Source organism: Myxocyprinus asiaticus, chromosome 4, assembly GCF_019703515.2.
Source record: "Myxocyprinus asiaticus isolate MX2 ecotype Aquarium Trade chromosome 4, UBuf_Myxa_2, whole genome shotgun sequence".
Classification (NCBI taxonomy): Eukaryota; Metazoa; Chordata; class Actinopteri; order Cypriniformes; family Catostomidae; genus Myxocyprinus; species Myxocyprinus asiaticus.
The window spans coordinates 21,027,746-21,051,925 of NC_059347.1; the positions used below are offsets into that span (position 1 = coordinate 21,027,746).

The 24,180-nt window shown below is 36.9% G+C and overlaps 1 protein-coding gene across 1 annotated transcript; it reads right to left on the reverse strand.

Moving 5' to 3' along the window:
• Nucleotides 1–458: 458 nt before the first annotated feature.
• On the reverse strand, nucleotides 459–22,743 carry LOC127439814 (coiled-coil domain-containing protein 158-like). The gene is made up of 15 exons (XM_051696032.1): nucleotides 22,553–22,743; nucleotides 18,896–19,014; nucleotides 16,064–16,327; nucleotides 10,358–10,526; nucleotides 8,428–8,589; nucleotides 5,879–5,991; nucleotides 4,478–4,636; nucleotides 3,919–4,011; nucleotides 2,305–2,412; nucleotides 2,080–2,213; nucleotides 1,853–1,915; nucleotides 1,561–1,625; nucleotides 1,019–1,162; nucleotides 731–823; nucleotides 459–595 (listed from the first exon to the last, which is right to left on the reverse strand). Exons 2-14 carry the CDS (start codon nucleotides 18,938–18,940, stop codon nucleotides 750–752), a joined length of 1,593 nt encoding a protein of 530 aa, XP_051551992.1. The 5' UTR covers nucleotides 18,941–19,014; nucleotides 22,553–22,743; the 3' UTR covers nucleotides 459–595; nucleotides 731–749.
• Between the last annotated feature and the right edge of the window lie 1,437 nt (nucleotides 22,744–24,180).

Sequence of the window (24,180 nt, forward strand, 5' to 3'; positions counted from 1 at the left end):
TTACAGTATAGTGTACCCGTCACTATACTGGGGCATTAGGACCTACACAGACCGCAGGGTGAGCACCCCCTGCTAGCCTCACTAAAACCTCTTCCAGCAGCAACTATAGATTTCCCCAGGAGGTCTCCCATCCAGGTGATGACAAGGCTCAACCCTGCTTAACTTCGTGGGCAGTCCAGAGCTACATAATAATACATCTCAGATAACTCTGCCCCTAAATGGCACATAATGACAAAACTGATTGTGATTGATCGGTTGATGTGTCAGTTAGACAGATCCTCCTGTCTAAGTGGGCGGTGCTTGTCCAGTTTATGCTGCAATAAAGGCCAAACCTTCTGCCATATTTAGTCAAAGTTCTGGCTACGCAGGCTGCAAAAGTCTACCGACTTGAATTCTGCTATACAAATAAGCTGCTATTGTCTAAGCTTTGTACAGTTGCCTGGTGTGTGATTTGTGGCAAAGAGAAATATCAACAACTGTAGACCATATCATGGTTTATTAAAAACAAAATACATTGTTTAGTGTTAAACTACATCAAGAGTTGGGCATATAAGTGTATTTCCATCCTTTTTTCTTGGCCATTTAGAAGACATTTCTGCAACACAAATAATGGGGAATCATAAATCAAAAGGACGTCACCCTTAACATAATATGTATCATTGTGACATTTACATAGTTTTAGCATAATTGTTACTGAGACCAAAATAGATACAAATTGCATCACTCTCACCAGGATCCTCCACAAGGTTCTAACACCTGTCCCGCTTGTGCTGTATTTTCTTAGATGTCTGTCCTCCTGTGAGCTCCTCTTGGTTATTGGCAGCTGATAAAAGACCAACATGACCAGATAAATCCCCAGCTTTGTAAACAATTAATCACTTGCTGTGATGTACAACATAACAGCAGACAAATTAAATCACTGGCTCTGTTAAACGGCATGTGGCAGGCAATGTTTGTCTGTTTAATTTATAAAACAGCTTTAATTGAGTTTGATGTGAAGTAAAGGAGTTCAGCTCACATATCTGTTTAATGTTGGCAAGGTGCTCTGTCTTCAGCCTATAGTTTCTTTCAGCGGGAAGATCAGAGGTGAGGAGAGCATGAACAGGAGACCTGCATCCCGTTGCATGAGCAGACCGGCCTGTTCCAAAACCTAATGCATTATCTGTTAAATGAGAGACAAACAGTAAAAATTAATCTAACATATATTTCATAAAGAGATAAAGAAACATAAACTGGTAGTCTGTATTGTTAAAGTTTAGCATATTAAAGGAATAGTTCAAGTTGTTCAGAACCCTATGACTTTCTTCCATCAAACATGATGAGAAATTTTATTCCATTCAATGGAAGTGAATGGTGATTGAGGCGGTCATTCCCTCACATTCTGCCAAACATTTCCTTCTGCGTTTCACAGAAGAAAGGAAGTCATACAGGTTTGAAATGACATGAGGTTGCGTAAATGATGACAGAATTTTCATTTTCATGTGAACTATCCCTAAAATATGGATCTGTTTTTACTCAAGCGTTTCCAATCAGTGATCAGCGTAGTAACACAAGACTCACTGTGTGCTGAAAAAGCGCTCTTGCAATTCTGCTTATCAGGTTCAGCAGTTCCAAAGCTTGGCTGTCTGCATCATGGCACACATGCAACACAAGCAGCACATGCATTAAATGTGTCTCAGATAGAGAGCATAAATAACTGCGGGGATAAATGTTACAAATGTTACTCAGCTTCACTGAGGTAAAGCAGTTTAATAAGCAAAGCTTAAAGAAATGAAGAACAAGCATCCATGCATTTATAGTTCGGTGTGATGAAGTTACTCATAGTCAACCTGCAAGTTCACCCTCTTCTTACTTGTGACTGGTTATTTTGCCTGTCGGCCTTGTGGTACCTTCAGCATCTTCGGTTTTTTTGATTCTGCAAAGAAAAGGATAACACTTGAGTGACGGTCTTTAGAACATTTCAATGGCATCCACAGTACTCACAAAACTCTACTTGTATTCACTCTCCTTGACGTTTCCCATTCCTTGAGGCTGTGGTCATCCATAAGGTGTTTTGAATAAATCTCTTACTACTCTTACACTCTAGATTTGTGGTTTTCCTCAGATCTCGTCCCAAAGCCTGTGCTAATGTGTGGTCCATGCTCTTCATCAATCCCACCACGCAGCTCTCTTATGAAACTCCTCAGCTCAACAATGGGATCGCTGACTCCAAGCTGGAAAGATTCCAGAGGAAAATCCATTCCAGCACATCCTGTCAATTCAGATCTTCAAGTGTGTGGGTGGTCAGCAGGGCTTTATTCTTACCTCCATTTGGCCATTAACATTGTGCTGAGTGAGAACAAGATGAGTCTGTGGGGTACAGCTGCTGACTGGAGATCTCGAGACATTGCGCAGATTCTGGCTCTGCAACTCCTGCCCAAAAGAATAAGAATAATGAAGCTTAAAGGTGAAGTGTGTAATTTATGCTCCAATAGCGTCACCAAATGGAATTGCAAGAATAATTACTGTTTTCAAACAGATTTCCTGAACACTTCTCTCCTCGGCCATTGATCAAACTAACAGACAGTCCAGCCCTAAACTAACACCATTGGTTGAGCTAATAGGTGCTTTTCCACCATTGGGCTGAACAGTTCTGAGCACGGTGAGTAACAGTAAGCATGATACGTTTATAAACCATTCCCGTCCCAGATTTCTCTGCATGGGTAGCCAGCCATACTCAGGACAGGAAAACTGTGCTGGCTGAGCGACATAAAGGGATAGTTCACCCAAAAATGAACATTCTCTCATCATTTACTCACCCTCATGCCATCCCAGATGTGTATGACTTTCTTTCATCTGCTGAACACAAATTATGATTTTTAGAAAATGATTTCAGCTCTGTAGGTCCATACGATGCCAGTGTATGGGTGCCAAACTTTTGACGCTCCAAAAAGCACATAAAGGCAGCATAGAAGTAATCCATACGATAGAGGTCTGGATGGGCCTTAAAATGAAACCCAACCCGTACCCGAGACCGTGTGGCCCGATCCTACCCAGCCTGAACGATACTGTCAGATTTTAAGCCAGAGCCCGACCCGAACCCGAAATTGCTTACTATCTAATTTCTTCTCCTAGCAAGTACTGTTGCAATAGGCTGTATTTTATGTAAGTATATAGGCAACATTCGTAACAGTAATGAAACAGTAAACATACACAGTTTTAACAAGGCACGGCATCCACAGAGATTGACTGAGCAGGGAGGAGAATTTATAGTAAAAAAGGACTTAAATATTGATCTGTTTCTCACCCACACCTATCATATCGCTTCTGAAGATATTGATTTAACCACTGGAGTCATATGGATTACTTTTATGCTGACTTATGTGATTTTTGGAGCTTCAACATTTTGGGACCAATTCACTTGAATTGTATGGACCAAAAGAGCTAAGAAATTCTTCTAAAAATCTTCATTTGAGTTCAGCTGAAGAAAGAAAGTCATACACATCTGGGATATCATGAGGGTGATTAAATGATGAGAACATTTTCATTTTTGGGAGAACTATCCCTTTAAGTGATGTGGAGACTCACGATTGGTCACTTGCTCAGTCAGTCCATCCTAATCCTGTTTTCAAAGCACCACATTGCAAAAAGAAACCCTAACTGTGTCAATGTGCCCATACAGAACGGCAGTGGTTAATGGTAACCTTTTGACCCGATGGTGGAAAATTGCCTATTGTTGCTATGAAATGCTGGTCAGGATGCTCAAACAGAGATGTTTTAAAAGCACCACAGAGTACTTATAGTTGTCTCTGCATATTAAGATGGGATAGGAAAAAGTATTTTAACATACAAATTGTACACTTCACCTAACAAAAAATATATAAAGATTACTAATTAATTTAAATATTGAATCAATCTCTCAAATCCTTGAATTTTTACCTTCATATCTAAAGCATGTTGCAGCTTTAGCCTCATAAGCTCTTGTTCCTGCTTCTGAATAAAATTTTGGCATTCAGCAAAACTATCAGACATCTGTACAAGATAAAATATATAATGTCAAGGTTTAGTTTCAACAACATTAGAGTAACACTTTACAATAAGGTTGTATTCAGTAACATTAGTTAACTACATTAGTTAGCATGATAAACTAACAATACTCTTATTAATCTGGGCCAATATTAATTTCAACATATACTAATACATCTTGAAAATTAAAAGGTGTTTATGTTAATATGTTTATGCAGTACGATCTTAACATGAACAATGAAAATTTGTTTTATATATTAATAAACATTAAACGTAATTAATACATTTTTAAATAATTATTGTTTCTTGTTAGTTTATAATACCTAATTCTTTAACTAATATTTACAAATAGAACGTCATTGTAAAGTGTTACCAACATTAGTAATGTAACATATAGTACAACTGCCCCACAATCTGACAGTCATACTGTTGCTTTAAAATAAGCCCGTTTAATATGAAGCCCATCTGAAACCTTGTATAAAGCTGCCTCCAGTCTCTCTGCTTTGCTTTTGAGTTCTCGCTCTTGTGAGCGGAGAGCCTCCATCTCAGTCTTTAGCCTTCTCCTGCCTGTCCTCTCCAACATCAGCTCTTGTGTCTGCCTTTTAACCTCTAATGCCTGCTGATGCTTCTCCTATGGGACACAAACACACACTTATACTGTATGTGCATGCACATAAACACAGCGCATGGGAGAGAACATACACACAGAAGCTCTCTGAGCTTTGTAATAGTTATTTGATTTGATACTACATAAAAGACACTGTGTAGCACTACAAGAATTCAGAAGGGAAATGGAATATGGGAGTTTCACTGGGTTTATGACCGGAGACCTTATCAGTCTTACACTGTAGATTAAATGTTATTTTAAATGTTCAAACTATTCAAGTTAAATGTTATTTAGAACAATATTTCAAGCAAAACATGATATACACTTTAGCAAGTAATGACTTTGGGTTTGTGTGCACAAAAATTTGAGGTAACATCCTGTTTCAGCCTCAGTATCAAATATGTATGCTTAAATCTACTACTCTGCTTTCCCTTAAATTAGCATGTTTATTTAGTTTTGTCAATATGTCTCCATTGTGTTCCGACTGAAGAGTGAATCTCTTCCGAAATACATCTTAAAACATTCCCACAATATTTATTTTAGTTAGGCATAGTTTCACCTGCATAAAAAAGGTAAAAAAACAGTGATATGTCTGGAAACACAAGGCTTTCTGAGATAATTAAATATAATTTCAGAAAAGCCATACCATAATGAATTAACCCTACATCCAGTCCAAATTCCCTACTGTCTGTCATGTCCTTCAGATAATCCTCACCTATGAATATTTAATGCACATTGGTGGTGGAAGAGGGGAATCCCTGATAGTGCTTTTGTCAAATGGAAAAGTGCTCTAGTCAATAAAATGATTTCCCCTCTCAAGTTCAAAGTCTCAAGCTTAAGAACACAATTTCAATTCAAATAGGGAAAAATAATTTTTTTAGGATTATAGAAGACACTACAATGAGGATGACACTCCAAAATGTCAAATCACTAAAAATCATTTTAGAATGTTTTGAAACTTCTAAGGACAGACATTTCCCCCATAACAAGCCATGAAAAGAAAAGTTATTGTGTATTATTTGGAACATAAGCCTTTTAAGTATGGTAATGTGTTGATGCTCTGACATTTTGTGAAGTGTTGTCAAGACAAGGTATATATTTGTAGAACCTCTTTTTGGTCTGTACATTGTCTTCCAAGTCCTTTTCAAATCTTAGTTTTCTACACTATCTGTAGTTAACAAAATTTTGGGGGCTGGACACCTTCTCTATTAACATTGCATTTAGACACATTTTAGTAACAGGGCGGTACTGTTTGATACACTCCACCAGCTTGAGCTTCTCTATAGTCTCCTCAAGAAGCTGAATTTGGCCTTCCAAGAAGTCAATGTGCTTCCTTTTTGCAGTGATCTGTTTCTGCATCCCCAGAGCAACTTTAAGACCTGAAAAACATATGAACACCCCCTTATCAATGCAAAAATAAGAATAAAATGATCTTTGACGTTTAAAGCTGAACTATCATTACCAAACAGAATTGCAAAATGAATTACTGTTTTCAAACAGATTCCAGTTCATAGCCAGCCATGAACTGTGAATGTTGAGTTAGCGCTGTCAAATATCTACTTGAATAGTTCATCTCTCATCATTTACTCACCCTTAATGCCATCCCAGATGTGTATGACTTTCTTTCTTCTGCTGAACTCAAATGAAGATTTTTAGAAGAATTTCTCAGTGAATGGGTAAGTGAATGGGTGCCAAAATCTTAAAGCTGCAAAAATCAAATAAGTCAGCATAAAAGTAATCCATAAGAACACACTGTTTAAATCCATGTCTTCAGAAGTGATATGATAGGTCAATATTTAAGTCCTTTTTTACTATAAAATCTCCTCCCTGCTCAGTCAATCTCCACTTTAACTTCTACATTCTTCTACTTGTGCTTTTGGTGATTCACATTCTTTGTGCATTTTACCACCTACTGGGCGGGGAGAAGAATTTCTAACAAAAAAGGACTTAAATATTGATCTTTCTCACAACCTATCATATCACTTCTGAAAATATGGATTAAAACACTGCAGTCGTACTGATTACTTTTAAGATGCCTTTATGTGCTTTTTGGAGCGTCAATATTTTGGCACCCATTCACTTGCATTGTATGGACCTACAGAGCTGAAATATTCTTCTAAAAATCTTCATTTTCTGCAGAAGAAAGTCATACACAACTGGGATGGCATGAGGGTGAGTAAATGATGAGAGAATTTTTATTTTTGGGTGAACTATCCCTTTAAGAGTATACACTGTTCAGGCTGAGAGAGGAATATTAAGAAAGCACAATGCATTATTGAGGTATCAAACTATCTGTGAAATATCCGTGTCATGTTCCTCAAACCATTCCTTAACAATTTTTGCAGTGTGGCAGGGCGCATTATCCTGCTGAAAGAGGCCACTGCCATCAGGGAATACCGTTGCCATGAAGGGGTGTACGTGGTCTGCAACAATCTTAGGTAGGTGGCACGTGACAAAGTAACATCCACATGAATGCCAGGACCCAAGTTTTCTCAGCAGAACATTGTTATAGACATTTAACATAGAATTACCTTAGAAATAATAAGTTATTATGTCAGATGCATCACACGGTCACAGGAGAATAACTAGTCCAACTGTATATTGTTTTTTTTTTTCCCCTCCCCTTTTCTCCCCAATTTGGAATGCCCAATTCCCAATGCGCTCTAAGTCCTCGTGGTGGTGTAGTGACTCGCCTCAATCCGGGTGGCGTTACTGCGGAGACATAGTGCGTGAGGAGGCTTCACACTATTCTCCGTGGCATCCACGCACAACTCATAACATGCCAAACCGAGAGCGAGAACCACATTATAGCGACCACAAGGAGGTTACCCCATGTGACTCTACCCTGCCTAGCAACCGGGCCAATTTGATTGCTTAGAAGACCTGGCTGGATTCACTCAGCACGCCCTGGAGTTGAACTCGCGACTCCAGGGGTGGTAGTCAGCGTCTTTACTCTCTGAGCTACCCAGGCCCCCAACTGTATATTGTTAATGTATTGTCTATGTTTCAAAAGACACTTTGTTTGGTGAACCAATAAACTGTAACTAACACCATATGGGACCATTTTCCTATTCTGCCCTTCTCACAATTGAATAGGACAAAACGAAACAATTGAGGTTTACAGAGGTCTGACCTAAGAAATCATAGCTACATTATCTAATAGGGCAAAACCCTTGCACACAGTGAAAACAGATGATCTTTTACAATATCTTTAGACACTGATGGTGAACATCTGAAAACATGTTTAAAATGAATGTAAAATGTTAAAATGAATACTTTGTGCAGTGATGGAAAAGTACATAGTTGCATAACAGCAGGAGGGCTGTGAACTAACATGGAGCAGATCTACAATCTCAGTGTGTTGTCTTCCTGCCATTATCCAGAATGCATAACAATAAGATGGCCACACACTGGCTCTCCATAAAGAAGGTAAAGCAACATAGTGTGTTTGGTCTTCCGCCCTTTATTTTATATACAGTTGGCCTAGTTTCGTTTTTTCCTGAGGTAACTCTGTGGAGGATGTAAAAACATCCTCACTTTAATCAGCTGAGCTATGAATGGGCGCGGATGCCTATATTTGTTTTTAAACGTAATTAGGACTTTCCTTCAATGTTTTTCAAAGCTTTGAAATCTGTAAAAGTCAGGTCCTGGTCTTGTGAGATTACTGAGTGCAAAAGTGAGTGCTACACATTCTCAGCTCAAAGAATAGATCATTGTTCTTGTATTTTATCTTATATGTGGCCTTAAAATAGGCTTTCAACTAAAAAAAATAGTGACTACCTAAATGGCTAATTTGTAATTTTGTGTGCATGTACTGTATGTCCCATGTCTTTCAGCCCTCTCCTGTATTCTCAAGAAACTCCTGGCCTGGGTCAGCTCAGTCTGTACAGTCTTCAGCTGGGTCTTGAGTTGAAGGTTCTGTTGTTCCAGTTTCCCAGTCCTACTGCTGAGAAGCTCTTTCAAAGCATCCTGCTCCTCTGAGGAATTACAGCAAACATAGTTAGCTAATGTCCAATTCATCAAACAGAGGACAGATAATCTGTTGAACATCCTTTCTTCTTATAATTAGCTGATGGTCTTACGATTGTACTGGTACGTTATTCTTTTTGCAATTTGTTTCCTTATCAACCTGTAGTAATATTCAAACACTGTATGGGTAGTTGATGCATAACGTGTCAATAGACTTCTTTTTTTTTTTTTAACAACATCAAGTTTGTAGGTTTAAATTTATATAAATGTATAAGGAAAATATATATCTTAGTTCCTGTGACCAGTCATCATTTCTTTATATTTTTTAACTTTATATTTATTTTAATTTATAAAAGTACAAATATACCTTGCAGTCACAGTTAATATGACCTCATTAAAGAATTAGCAAAATGCAGTTTAAAATAGTTAATAGTTAAAATAGAGGAAGTATCGCACATCACACCACACATGACACCTTTCCAAAAGATTTTCATGTCTATCCATTCCCATAACTAACCATATATATTTTCCAGGCATTCATCATTTCATTTTGGTACTTTTCAAATACCTGTTGAAGTGGCTGGATTACCCCTGTCTCTTCGGCCTGACAACCTTGAGAAAAAATTTTGTATTCTGTCTAATGATGTCATTGCAGTGATTGTTTGTAGTTTTGAGAATCATGTGACTTTAGAAATGTGGATTCTGGGACCACCCTTCACTGTTATGTACAGATGTTACTGTTTTAGTCTTGTCCCAGAACTAGACTTTCAGCATTAAATTATACAAATACAAAAATACAAAGGATTACATTTTTAAAAATATGATAATCTAAACAAAGAGTGAAATAAACACAGTTGATTTCAATATTTATTATGTGAAAATGATTTCTATCAATTTTTCAAAAAGTACATCTGACCCACTGTTTTGGCATCATTGCAACCACATCAAACAACTTTCTCCAAAAGTTAGTGTACTTGTTTAACAAGTTGGGTGTAATTTCCAATTACTATGTTTAGGATACATAAAGTGTCAGCTATGAAAATAGCCTTAGCAAGACAAATGAGTGGACCACTTAATTTCAAAACTGATAAAAAAGTAATTCCCATCACCATCAGAATTTGTCCACCATCAGAATTTCAGATCTGGTGGAAATGACACTGTGGTGGGAATTTTCATGACTTTCAGGAGAAAAACAAAAAGGTAAAAAAGACACATCTCCTATTATGCATGGACATTCACTGTCGGCCATTGTTATTAAAGATATTAAAACAATTATTCAGAGTACGAAAAATTATTTTAGCAAGACTTTACCTTTCAGAAATCCATAGTGCTAAAAGTGGCCGAAGTTGAAGAAACATATAATTCAAGTACTATTGGCTATGTTGTTTCTATCAAGTAAAATATACAGCATCCTCAGTCTTCTTTCTCCTATCCCAACATAATATGCAGAGACAACTAAAAGTAAGCCATTCATAGGTTGATTTTCCCAGAAAGAGTTTAAACACTGCATTTCTGTGGTGCTTCCAAAACATTGCTGTGTTTCTTTCAGACGCCCAATATTGCAACATTGGCTCAACCAATGAAGTGAGTTTACTGTGACCAGTCTGTTTGAAGAGTCTCAAACTGGTTTGTAAATCAGTCCTTATTTTTAAATTGGTGCCACTATCGGCACATAAATTAAATATTTTTTAATTTTTTTACACTTTGAAAGTCCAACTATATCAAGTGATAAGAGCTGTAGTTTTTGATGGCTTGTAGATTAATCTGTATCTGTACCTTTCAGTTGGGAAAGCTGCATACAGCATACTCCCAGCTCAGCGGTCATATGCTGTTTCTCCACAGTGAGCTGATGAACACTGCAGATCTTGTCTGAGAGAGCGGCCTGCTGACACGCCTTCTCGCTCTGCACTGTGCTGAGTCTGAGCTCTGATTGTCTCAATGCGGCCTGTTAAATCATCCAGTATATGGATCAAATACAAGGAACAATTATGAGAAGAAGTGCAATATAAAACAATATAAAATAATTGTGTAATATATCAAGTTTCAAAGGTCTTCCTGTCTCAGCCATTGTCTCTCACTATAATTCCCATGAATTAGGTTATATAATCTATAATCAATTTAATTTCTGCACAGAAAACAAATAATAGCTAAGGTATCTTTTACTGTAATCGTTCTTAAAACAATATAAGCAATAGTCCAGAATAAACAAATTGTGGAAGTCTGAGCTAGGTTTACAATTACTGTATAAATGTGATGTTTAAAGACCATTTGAAATCAAAATAAGGGTTTTGTGGCTTATAGTCCATAGCTTTAGATTTGAGATCATGCTGGCATGGCGTACTCCTTAGTTTTGATAAAAGAATATTATGAAAATATATGCATTTTAAAACACCAGGAAAACGGACCAAAAACATCGACAACTCACCTTGCACTACAAAGATTTGTCCAATAAAATGCTCTCTGGGGAATGAAATTGTCCCCTCCACCTAATACCACCTGCTTCTGACTAGCAATGGCAAGCAGCAAATCATGACGCAATACACCTTATTCATGCCATCTTTGATTTTTAATGGGAATGACAACGAGGCTGTGAGGGATAGACTCTCTTCAATGGCACAAACGGTATAAAGCTGTATAAAGCTCCTTGTTGTCTGGAGTTCATTATTTACTGAATGTTTTTGGACAGATATTTTATCAATGTTTTGTCGCAGAACAATCCAAAACACTTTAAACTGCAGTACAGCCCATTGAAGAGACTGTAAGTCCATCTCTCACAGCCTTGTTGTCATTCCCATTAAAAATCAAAGATGGCACTAGCATGAATAAGGTCTATGACTTTGGCAAATCCATCAAGTTTCTTTAGCCTATATACAGCATGCTAACTTCTAAACTAACTTAAGAACACCTGCTAATTGAATGTATGGAAACCTGAAAGGGAAGAAAAGAGTGTTTTTAAATCACATTTTAAAGTACATAGTGTTAAAGGTGTACTTTACAGTAAGTTTTTGTTCACATTGTCTTACGCCGGGTTCACACATACTCCATGCGCTGCGCATGAGCGGGGCGGTCGCGTTGGACGTTCACACTGGCCGCGTCTCTTCCGTGAGAAACAGCAGCGCCTCTGCGCATAAAATCAAGTTATCTATGGGGTCCTACGGCAAATTTTTTCTTTAATAAATTTCCATAATAAGCTGAGATTATTGCTGCTTCAGGAACAACAGCAGGCATTCACGTGCTCTTCATCTTTATCAGCACACTTGGTTGTGATTGGTTAATGTTGTGTCTATACTGTACACCTATATACACAGAATGGCAAAATGTCTGGCAGTTTATTTATTTTTTTATTTGTTTTTTGATTATTTCCCCTTTTCTCCCCAGTTTGGAATGCCCAATTCCCAATACGCTCCAAGTCCTCATGGTGGCGTAGTGACTTGCCTCAATTCGGGGGGTGGAGGACAAATCTCAGTTGCCTCTGCGTCTGAGACAGTCAATCCGCACATCTTAACATGTGGCTTGTTGAGCGCATTACCGCAGAGACGTAGCGCGTGTGGAGGCTCACGCTATTCTCCGCGGCATCCACACACAGAACCACATTATAGCGAGGTTACCCCATGTGACTCTACCCTCCATAGCAACCAGGCCAATTTGGTTGCTTAGGAGACCTGGCTGGAGTCACTCAGCATGCCCTGGAGTCGAACTCGTGACTCCAGGGGTGATAGTCAGCGTCTTTACTCGCTGAGCTACCCATTAAGTTATTAAGTTATTTTATTGAGTTTACTTGCATGCAGACATATAAATTGGAGTGTACTATAGGTTCGTTTGAATAATTTTGATTTGCTTTTTTGTCTTTTCTATAATCTCCTGATTATTTTAGTGTTGTATTGCACCCAGCGCTGCTGAGCTTAGCATGAGCCACGCGGCAAAAATAGGCTCAAAGGCGAAACTATTCGCTCACTGCCACATCTGGGACGGTTCTGGGACGTGTCACCTCGCAACCTTTACAATAGCCAAGTAAATGATAAATAAAATAGCCTATGCTAAATGTTAAAATAAATAAATAAATAAATAAAAATCTTTCTTCCACTAAAAACAGCAGTACATACTGGCCACTTATTTGAAGTTTTATCAGGTATTGTCCTCTAGTGTTATATTATTAAAAATCACCATATTTCAGGTGTTGGAGCAATAACCTTGTCTGGTTAAGTCTGACAGACTCATTCAGCAATGTGTCATACTCCGGATGAGTGATACATATTTGGCAATAAATATTTCTATGAATAATATGAAACAGTATTTTGCATTATTTTTTATAAACAAAATATCATACCTGTTTGTCTTTATGACAATGGGATTATTTAACTTTTTTCACCTATATCTGTGATAAATTCACATCACATGAGCCAGTCTCCGTCTCTGTTAATCAAACACAAACACAAACACATGAAGACACGTGGACCCGATATCATGTTTAACATCGTGATTTTGTTCCACATTTTCAGATTTTCTGCATCCTAGATAAACTTGTGCAGCTGTTTTCCACTGTGGTGACAGAGATGTGAGTCACAACAGATGTTCTTAGTTGACGGTTTATGCCATTTGCTTTGCTCACGTCTCCTCACCATGTATTATACTCAGTGGCGAATTCTCAGGGCCAGCAAAGCCTTCTCTGCTGGCCTAACATGCCAAATAAATAAATATTTTTCATCCTTTCATTCTCAGTCACCTTTTTGCCTATGTATTTTTAATCGCTTTCCACTCTTAATTAATCTACAAACAAATAGAGAAAAACAAAGTTTATCCAGTCAGAATTTATTCCTTGATGCTTATAAGCGAAGCGTGACAACTGTTTCACAAATCACATGCCTGAAGCAGCGCCTGAGTCTGAGCTCCACCCCCTCAGGCCTTCAGAATTTCTTCAGTATCCCTCAACAGTGCAAATGAATGAGAAACTAAAGTCAGATTCATCAGCCAATCAGATTGATTTATTTGTCCTTGGTGGGTGTGATCTTTAGGATATGTCCTGGTCGAGGCCTTCTAGTTGGCCTTGAGTGACGCAATCACGCTTTAAGTGACGTAATTTGAAAGCGAAGAGCGCGAGATCTTGCTGACGAGTTGACTATCATTACTGCCGCTATCGCCATTGAGAATGAGATCCTTGTGGATTTACAAACCTGAGATGTTCTGCATGACCATGTGATTGCTCAATTTATTAAACAGGAAAGGAGGACTGATTTTCACTTCAAGTAAATTGGTAAGTGCTTTTTGCATTGTTATAGCAACATCAGGAGTTTTCTAAGTGTAAATTAGGCTGCTTGAGCATTCAGTGTTGGATCAAGTTTTGAAAAGTAGTGCTGTGTTCCAATGAACTCGGAAAGTCGCATTTTACAAATTCCTACTAGGAAAAGTGCAATGGAATGCATCTTGAAGTCAGAATTACAACTTGTAGGCTCGTGCAGAAATTCTCAACTCCGATTTCACCGAGATGCAGGTGCATGATGTCACACAAACATGTTGACACTCAGGGAGATATACAAAGTAAGTGATAAACATTCACTTTATTAATTAATATCGATAAATGAGTTCGTTTCCACATTACATGATATTAAAGCTTGTTTAACAAATGCCTGCAGAAACAGGTGTATAAAACATGGTAAATTATAATCTCTTTTGATAATCGTACACTTGAAGCACAAATGCTAGCGCTGCAGCATTGTTTATCAGTTGGGTTGCTAGGAGACATCTCTAATGAGAGTCAAACACCTGCTGAGCTAACGGGAGCATTGCAGTTTTGTTTTCTTAAACGTTATCTTCCGAATATCGGGGAATGGAATGCATTTATGGTCGGAGATATCAAGTGGGAATATCCCACATCCAACTTGAATGGAACACAGCATAACCGTGTACCCTGACGAAACTAAATTTATTGTAAGCAACATTTAAATCGCAAATATTATTAGATCGATTTTTCCAGGTATTATAGACCTCCTTGGTAGATTCATATGAAAAATTATGATTTTTGAATGTCAGTTCGGGAGACGTTCATTTCACAAAACAGTCATGCTGCAGTTAAAATTAGGCTTGCTTGAGCATTAAGTGTCATTTCAAGTTCTGGCTTTCGTGCGTGGACGTGTTTTTAATATGTCAATTGGTATTATTAGTTAGCTGCGACATAATGTATGATGCCCAAAGGCATAGGGTGTCTTATTCATTGTGAAACTGTGTTTTCTTAATGGCATGAATCACACTGAAGGCCTAGACTTTTAATGCACGGCCTGCCACTGATTATACTACATTTCTTGTAATCGCTACCGGCCAAATGGCGAGTTGATTCCTAAAACTCCGGTTTGTTTCTTCCTCGATATAACATGTCTACAGACGCAGAATGTTTGGATGAATGAACAAAGGCAGAGCTATATGGCTTTATAACAGATTTGTGAGTGCACATGACCGGTTTTGATAGTACAGGCACTCTCTGAAAGAGAGCAGGGAGATTTCATAGAGCAGCGTATAGTAAATCCGCGTGCAAGTGGAGAGATTCATGCTCACGCAACCGGTACAGATGCGCTCTCACATGATATGCATGTGTTAATGATATTTAACAGAATTATAATGCCATAGAGCTACTGTCTATTAAGATGGACTGTGGTCTATTAAGCCAATTATTTTCATTTATCTTCACAATACATTTTTATTGTATTTATTTATTTATCTTTTGATTTTACTTGGTGAATTAATCATAATTCTCTGCGCCTCCCCTGACATGCCCTGGCACTCCCCTGGGGAGGTGCACTTCCCGGTTTGAAAAATGTGGTCTTAGACCTACAATGACACCTAGCAGTGTGGATGTAGCATCATTTAAACGCAATAGTTTTCAGTTACTGATGTCATTTTAGAAATTCACTATTCACAGTCAGCCATGACTCATTTAATCCATTACTGAAAGTCTCCAATAACAGGGCAGTTGCTAAGATTAAGCGAGTAGTATTTGGCTGGTCATGTGATCATAACATGGCAGCCCCCATGTGCGGACCCTCTCCATGTAGAATAAAACAGCTTTTATAAGATTACTGATATGACTGGTGTCTTCATCTCATGCGAGCACTCATGAGTTTATACATATGTTTAAAAATTACAATTAATTTCTATAGAAGTAAAACTATTTAAATGAGGAAAAATGTACTGAGTGCACCTTTAAAAGCATGCAACATCTGATCTTTGAGCGTATTTGAGGCTTAGACAAAAGTTAGTGGTCCGGCATTGTAGTTACAGGAATATTTAAAGATTACCTCACAGTTGTAACCTTTATTATAAAGTGTCATTTAAACTAAAGGCTATTGGCTATTAAAAAAAGTGACGAGCCCTTCGAAATGTCCTGTCCCAACTTCATTGTTTCAACAGAAAATACGTCTAAACAAAAAAGAAAGCTGCGCTCATCAAGCAACATCACGGGGTCTTCTGGTCTAAAATGATTACATTTCTCACCCTCAGCTGCCGATTCTCCACTCTGAGGTGGTCAATCTGATTGGTCAAGCAGTTCTCGTTTTGTATGTCCACACTGCAGCTGTGCTCACAGGTTATCTGTGTGACATTTTTCAGTTCTGAATTCATCTTCCAGTCATCTGTCTCTGCCCTCATGGCCTTCAGCAGACCCTGAGCCTCTTCCAGCTGGACATGGACCTGCTGCAGTTCCAGTTCACGCTGCTCCAACAGTGCCTGCAGCTGCCTTCTCTCCCCAGCACTCTCTTCCTAATTCAGACATAACACTGAAATCAAAGCACTGAAAGGCATTAAAATGGCTTACAGTTACTAAGGACATACTGTAAACAATATCAACGCAGATAATGCAGCCCTGCTTGTGTCAACAGCTATTTTTCAAGAGTGTGGTTTAAAAGTTAAGATGCCAAAGTTTAACAGTGAGTTCTGCATCATTCAGATCTGAATGCAGGTGGTAAGTCCTGTAGGACAAAATACAGTAAGCAATTATTCCTTTTTGAGTCAGAGGTTGGTGGTACAGAGCGTGCTGACCTGCAGTCGAGCTGCCTCACTTCTGGCTCGCTGATGCTGATCTCTAATCAATTTTATCACTGAGCAAGCTTGTCAGCTCAAACAGAGACTCATGCTGCTCTGTTACTACCAACAGCTAAAAGTGTAATAAACACACATTACCAAAAATACCAAAATTTAATGTGAATTTTTGATGTTAAAATACTGTACTTCTATCACAATTTGCAGAGACAACTATAAGTCATTTGAAGATTGATTTCACAGGTTTGTTTGAGCAACTGGACCAGCCTGACATAGTTTGGAAAAGGACACTCTGTTTGGGTGACCAATGGCGAGCGGAGGGAGTGCTCGGGAACACTTTTTGAAAACAAACTTTTTTTCTTTTTGTAATTCTGCTTGGTGACAATACTGACGCAGAAATTACAAACGTCAGCTTCAAACGTAACAACAGTAAAAAGAGTGTGCAGATACGGCATCATCTTAAATTCTGTTACGGGAAAAAGTCATTTGGTAAAGTATTTCTAAACATGCTGATGTAGTCAAACTAAAAATATTCAGGGCCCTATTTTAATAGCGTAGCACTATGTGATAAGTCATTAGCACAAAGTCAATGGGCATGGCCATGCAGTTTTGGTATTTTCATGCAAGCATGCGCTAAGTCTAGGCGCAAGTGGGTTTGGTGAAATTGCACATGCAAAACGCTTATGAGCTGGGTCAAGTGCAATTTAGTTCTGAGGTTCTTCTCTGGTTTTTGCACCATCTGCCTCCTATTATTTAGTACCTTCCCTGTCCAGCAACGTTATATAAACAAAGACAGCCCATTCATAAAAAGCTGGTAGTGTAAATGGGCTGTATACAATGAATTAGAAGAATGGAAATACAGACTTGCATTCTTTTGTGCATTAACTGCAACCTTGTGGATTTGTTTGTAGGTTCTGATAAATTATAGAGAATGTAAGTATAATTAATCATATTGATCAAGTGACACAAATATCATGGCTAGCATTAACAGTGATTTTATTGGCCTTTCAGCAGGTCATGCTGTGGATTTTTGCACGCACTTCACTTCTACCGGTCAATTTTGCTTTAAAAATTAAAGTAATTTATTGAAACCAAAAAAATAAAAATAAAAAAATAAACCAAATATATTTATAAATTCAAATTACACTTAAAATATTATCAAAATAATGAAGTGGTCAAAAAAATACTATATAACCACCTCCCGTAAAATCCAAAAATTTTACCTTCTCCAACTTCTTCCAGCGGACTCTTTTGCAGTGACTTTAAAATCACTCTAAGACAAAATATTAATACAAATTAGATCATAAATACAATTGCAAATATAAACATAATATTAACAATAATTGAAAAAAGTGTTGTTTCATACTAATGTGGGCTACAACAGTGATTGTCAGGGATATAATTTGATGTTCCACTGTATTTTCAAAGTTTGGACATTAACTTTATCACCACCTGCTGGTGGAATCTCCAAACTGCAAGTGTAGGAACTGAATTTAGATTTTGCGCTGAGAATAGAGGTGCTTCTGAAACGTCTTAGATCAATGACCTACTGTATTTCTCAGAAAAATTGAAAATTGCACTTTGCACCACTTCATTGAATCAATAAAATGCAATACACCCACAGATAGTGCTAACACTCCCACGCACGCACACTTGCGCTTTGCGCTGGCATGAAAATTGCACTTAGAAGTAGCGCTCTCACTAAAATAAGATAAGACATTGCGCATGGTCATTGCACGCTGAGCTGCGCCTACCGCAGTCACGAAAATAGAGCCCACATTGTTATTTTTCAAATGACCTAAGACATATTACATTAGACATATTACTCAGTTTATCATTTCATTGGTTAAAAGACTCCAAAGATGTTATTAATTATATCTTTTCAGCTTATCACACAAAACCATGGCACTTTTTAACGTCCATTTTCTCCCCAGTAAATTGGAAACTAAACCAGCCTACACCACTTTTTATTACTGTAAGTTGGCAAATTGTGTATGCAGTTTCTCATCAACTGGACTTCACTGACTTCTTGGCCTTGTACTGGGGATGAGCCAACTACTCCTCCAGAGCATTGACCTGGACCAGCAGACAAGGACTCAATTGCGTTCCAACAAACATTTCTCTCATTGTAGAGTCCAACAGCTACAGCCACCCTGAGCATATGAAGACTATCAAGCATCCCAGATGCCTCAGTCAGACTGTGCTAATTTGACACACCCAGGCTCCATGCTTCCAAGTTTTACAGTTTTGGTGTAAACACAAAAAGGGTTAGGACGCTGGTCTCATTACCTTAGTTTCATATGTCTGTTGTTTCTGTGACTCCAGCGCACTCATCTGTCACTCTGAGCTGCAGTTTCTCAGTCAATATCGCCACCTCCTGGTCATGACTGGTAAAGAGTTATTCTTTTCTGTAACGGAATATAATGAGAGGTAATGGTTCACTTATTACCTAAAGTGACCTTAAACTTATTTGGACCCCACGACAAACACAAGGCATTAAAAAACAAACAAACAAGCCAAACACAAACTCTTGCATTCATTCCATATGCGTGATATAATTTGTGACCATGGTGATCAAACTAAGCAGTGTCACAAAAATACTTGATTGCATAACCTTAATTCTAGACTAATAGCCGACTTTAATACAGTACAAAACATAGCCAAGAATATCCACTAAGAAGACTGACTATACTGCCCCAACTGACCTCTCTGAGCTGCTTTTGTATCTAACACCTGCTATGTATTCTCTGGGATGCATCTTTTTGAGAAGTTCATACACCTCAAAGTATCTTCTTCAGCTCTCTGCATAGAAGGCAGGATAACTGACTGATTCTTTAAGATGAATTCCACTTGGTACTTTAAAGATTAAGTACCAACATTTTGAAAGTCCATTTGTACAATAAATCCCCACTTTCAAGTTCACATTCTTCTTCTTTTGTTTTTGGCAATTCATGTTCTTCGTGCATATCGCCACCTACTTGGCAGGGAGGAGAATTTATAATAAAAAAGGACTTAAATACTGATCTGTTTCTCACCCATACCTATCATATCGCTTCTGAAGACCTGGATATAACCACCAGATTCGTACGGATTACTTTTATGCTGCTTTTTGGCGCTTCAAAGTTCTGCTCACTATTCACTTGCATTGTTTAGGCCAACAGAGCTGAGATATCATTCTAAATATCTTCATTTGTGTTTAGCAGAAGAAAGAAAGTGCTTCACATCAGTGATGGTATGAGGGTGAGTAAATGATGAGAGAGTTTTCATTTTTGGGTGAACTATCCCTTTAAGATGTTTAGGATTGTGACATAAATTTAAAAACAATTAAGCACATCCATCCATCCATCCATCTTCTATAGCCACTTGTCATATGCAGGGTCACGGGTAGTGCTGGAGCCTATCCCGTGCCGAAGGCAGGGAAACACACTGGACTGGTGGCTAGTCCATCACAGGGCAACACACACAGACATACACACACTCACTCACACCTACGGGCAATTTAGGGTCTAAAATTTTTAATATTGTAATGCTTCCAGGAGTTTTACCATTCCCATTAGTTTCAATGATGATTCTTATTACAGTAAAAAAGATGCTGTTAAACAAATACTTCTTTAAAATTAAAATCTGCATAAATGAAAGGCAGTACCAAGGAAGTATAGATTTGATAGATTAATAATTTACAATTTAAATAATATATATATTTTAATATTATTAGTAATATAATTGTATTATTATGTTAAGGTAATGAGAATATCATAATGACCATCTTTTTTCACATTTCAGTAATGAAAATATCATAATGACCATCTTTTTCACATTTCGGTAATGAGAATATCATAATGACCATCTTTTTTCACATTTCAGTAATGAAAATATCATAATGACCATCTTTTTTCACATTTCAGTAATGAAAATATCATAATGACCATCTTTTTTCACATTTCAGTAATGAAAATATCATAATGACCATCTTTTTCACATTTCGGTAATGAGAATATCATAATGACCATCTTTTTTCACATTTCAGTAATGAAAATATCATAATGACCATCTTTTTTCACATTTCAGTAATGAAAATATCATAATGACCATCTTTTTTCACATTTCGGTAATGAAAATATCATAATGACCATCTTTTTCACATTTCGGTAATGAGAATATCATAATGACCATCTTTTTCACATTTCGGTAATGAGAATATCATATTGACCATCTTTTTCACATTTCAGTAATGAAAATATCATAATGACCATCTTTTTCACATTTCGGTAATGAGAATATCATAATGACCATCTTTTTCACATTTCGGTAATGAGAGTATCATAATGACCATCTTTTTCACATTTCGGTAATGAAAATATCATAATGACCATCTTTTTCACATTTCGGTAATGAGAATATCATAATGACCATCTTTTTCACATTTCAGTAATGAGAATATCATAATGACCATCTTTTTCACATTTCGGTAATGAGAATATCATAATGACCATCTTTTTCACATTTCGGTAATGAGAATATCATAATGACCATCTTTTTCACATTTCGGTAATGAGAATATCATAATGACCATCTTTTTCACATTTCGGTAATGAGAATATCATAATGACCATCTTTTTCACATTTCGGTAATGAGAATATCATAATGACCATCTTTTTCACATTTCGGTAATGAGAATATCATAATGACCATCTTTTTCACATTTCGGTAATGAGAATATCATAATGACCATCTTTTTCACATTTCGGTAATGAGAATATCATAATGACCATCTTTTTCACATTTCGGTAATGAGAATATCATAATGACCATCTTTTTTCACATTTCGGTAACGAGAATATCATAATGACCATCTTTTTTCACATTTCGGTAACGAGAATATCATAATGACCATCTTTTTTCACATTTCGGTAATGAGAATATCACAATGACCATCTTTATCACATTTCGGTAATGAGAATATCACAATGACCATCTTTTCATATTTCGGTAATGAGAATATCATATTGACCATCTTTTTCACATTTTGGTAATGAAAATATCATAATGACCATCTTTTTCACATTTCGGTAATGAGAATATCATAATGACCATCTTTTTCACATTTCGGTAATGAGAATATCATAATGACCATCTTTTTTTCACATTTCGGCAATGAGAATATCATAATGACCATCTTTTTTCACATTTCGGCAATGAGAATATCATAATTACCATCTTTGTCACATTTCGATAATGAGAATTGGGGGGGTAAAATGTGTGAAACTGTCATGAAAATAATAGCCTAACACAATGTAAAAAAATCTTAATGCCAAATGTAATTTCTTATTTGTTTCTTTTGTTTTTGGAGTTCAATTGGACCAGGACACAGGTTTCATGAGAGTCATATGAAACAAAGGAACTATATGAAATTGTTAGGGGAATATGTTTTGATATCATGCTTGTGAATCTGCACTCTGTTGTCACAAAACTTATTTGTTCAGTTTTGTTTTGAACATTACAATTTTGCTGTTCAAAACCATTTTGGTTTATTTCTGTTTTCCTCTTTAGTCCTCTGGAGCACCTTTGTTTGTCCATCCAGCTCCTCACTGTAAGATCTGAATATTACATAAGTCTATGTGAACAAAGAGCCAAAGAATATCATTATTCTTATCCATTATGCCAGTGTTAGAAAGAAGAAGAACAAATTATGAGAACATATACACACATCAGAAGTACCCATGAGGACGTCCAATGTGTTTTCTAGTGTAAAGAATAAACTTCTATCATTCATCCCCACATAAAAGACATCAGTACATCTGCACATTCGTGATCAGAAGAACAATGCAGCTTTGCGACCAAAGGATGGGACCGAAACAACAGATTAAATATGTAGCGTGGGCATTGTGAAATGTGTCCTGCTAATATCGCCACGATTTACTGATATTAAAATAGACTTGACTCACATTTAGCAGAAGTTTGAGCTCTGTTATTACAATATCGAGGCGCTGCTTCTCCGATGGACAGATAGTGAAGTCATGGTTGCCAACTTTGTTTTTGATGGTCAGATAGCATAACTTACATTTGCTCTCCCTCTACAAATACACTTGACGTTAAAGTTTCAAATGTAATTTAAAACACAAGTTTATTTTTTTAATCATTTATTTATTTTGCTAGCTACCTAACTTGCTCGCTAGTTTCAGAACTGGCGCAATGAGGCCATTGTCGTCACCATAGCAACCACGCGTTAGCCAATTAGCTTGTAAAACGTCGGTCCGTGAGGACCACAACAGAGGTCATTCGATTGTGCGGTATCAGATAACGATGGGAAGTCCGATTCTTTTCCGCGAACCGGTTCTTTCGGACGGTTCGTTTCAATGAACTGGTTAAAAAAAAACGATTCACCAGTTAATTTACGTCATCACGTAATGACGTCACTATATATATATATATATATATATATATATATATATATATATATATATATATATATATATATATATATATATATCACACACACACACACACACACACACACACACACACACACACACACACACACACACACACACTCAGGGTTGGGAGGGTTACTTTTTAAATGTATTCCACTACAGATTACAGAATACATGCTGTAAAATGTAATTTGTAATGTATTTTGTTAGATTACTCAAGGTCAGTAACGTATTCTAAATACTTTGGATTACTTCTTCAGCACTGGTAGATTTTTTCACTTGTTTTGACTATAAAAACTCTGCCAGTACAGTAAGACAAAATACACATGTTAAAAATACATTCTCTGAAAAACCTAAATATCTTATGCAGTGTTGTTTCTACAACAAGATAAATCTAATTGATCTTGTTTTAAGGATTTTCAGATATTTTTACAGGAAAACAATTAAAAAATGTATTATCAAGGATATGATTTTTGCCCTAATATCAAAGGTCTTACTAGAAAAAAAGAAATTATGATCCAATGTGAATTTTCTTGATAAAAAATATGATCGTGCCTGGTAACGTGCATGTAAAATGGCTAGAAATAGCATTTTAGCTTAGTGTAAAGCTGACAATTTATTTCTATTTCTTCTGCTCCAAACTTACTTCAAACTTACTTCTCTGTCTGCTCGTATGAATGTAACACATCATAAGAAAGTGTTTCACCGCTGTTCAAATGCACTTTGGATCGCATCATTTATATGTATAAATGTTTTCCATCTGAAAGGACTAAATATTAAATGAAACAAATGACAATAAAATGCAAAGTAATCTCTTCAGTAATCAAAATACTTTTTGAATGTAACTGTATTCTAATTACCAATGATTTAAATTGTAACTGTAGTGAAATACAGTTACTTGTATTTTGTATTTTAAATATGTAATATCATTACATGTATTCCGTTACTCCCCAACCCTGTATAATGCTAATACGCCGGTGTCGTAGAATACACAACAAACACATTATAATATGTATAATGTCATATGTAAGGGCATATTGCTGATTATAACATTTTATTTAATTAAGTTATAATAATAAGGGTGTTTACTGTCATCAGTGTTTCATTCAGTGATTTTACAGTACATCTTACATTAAAGTTTT

Bases quoted from the DNA above. Each gene is read 5' to 3' on its own strand.
- LOC127439814 (XM_051696032.1), bottom strand. From the start codon at position 18,940: ATGAGTGCGCTGGAGTCACAGAAACAACAGACATATGAAACTAAG. The intron at 4,637-5,878 runs GTGGAGTGTATC...TGTGTCCCATAG, and splicing joins CTATAGAGAAGCTCAAGCTG to GAGAAGCATCAGCAGGCATT. The intron at 1,626-1,852 runs GTAAGAAGAGGG...GCCATGATGCAG, and splicing joins GGCAAAATAACCAGTCACAA to ACAGCCAAGCTTTGGAACTG.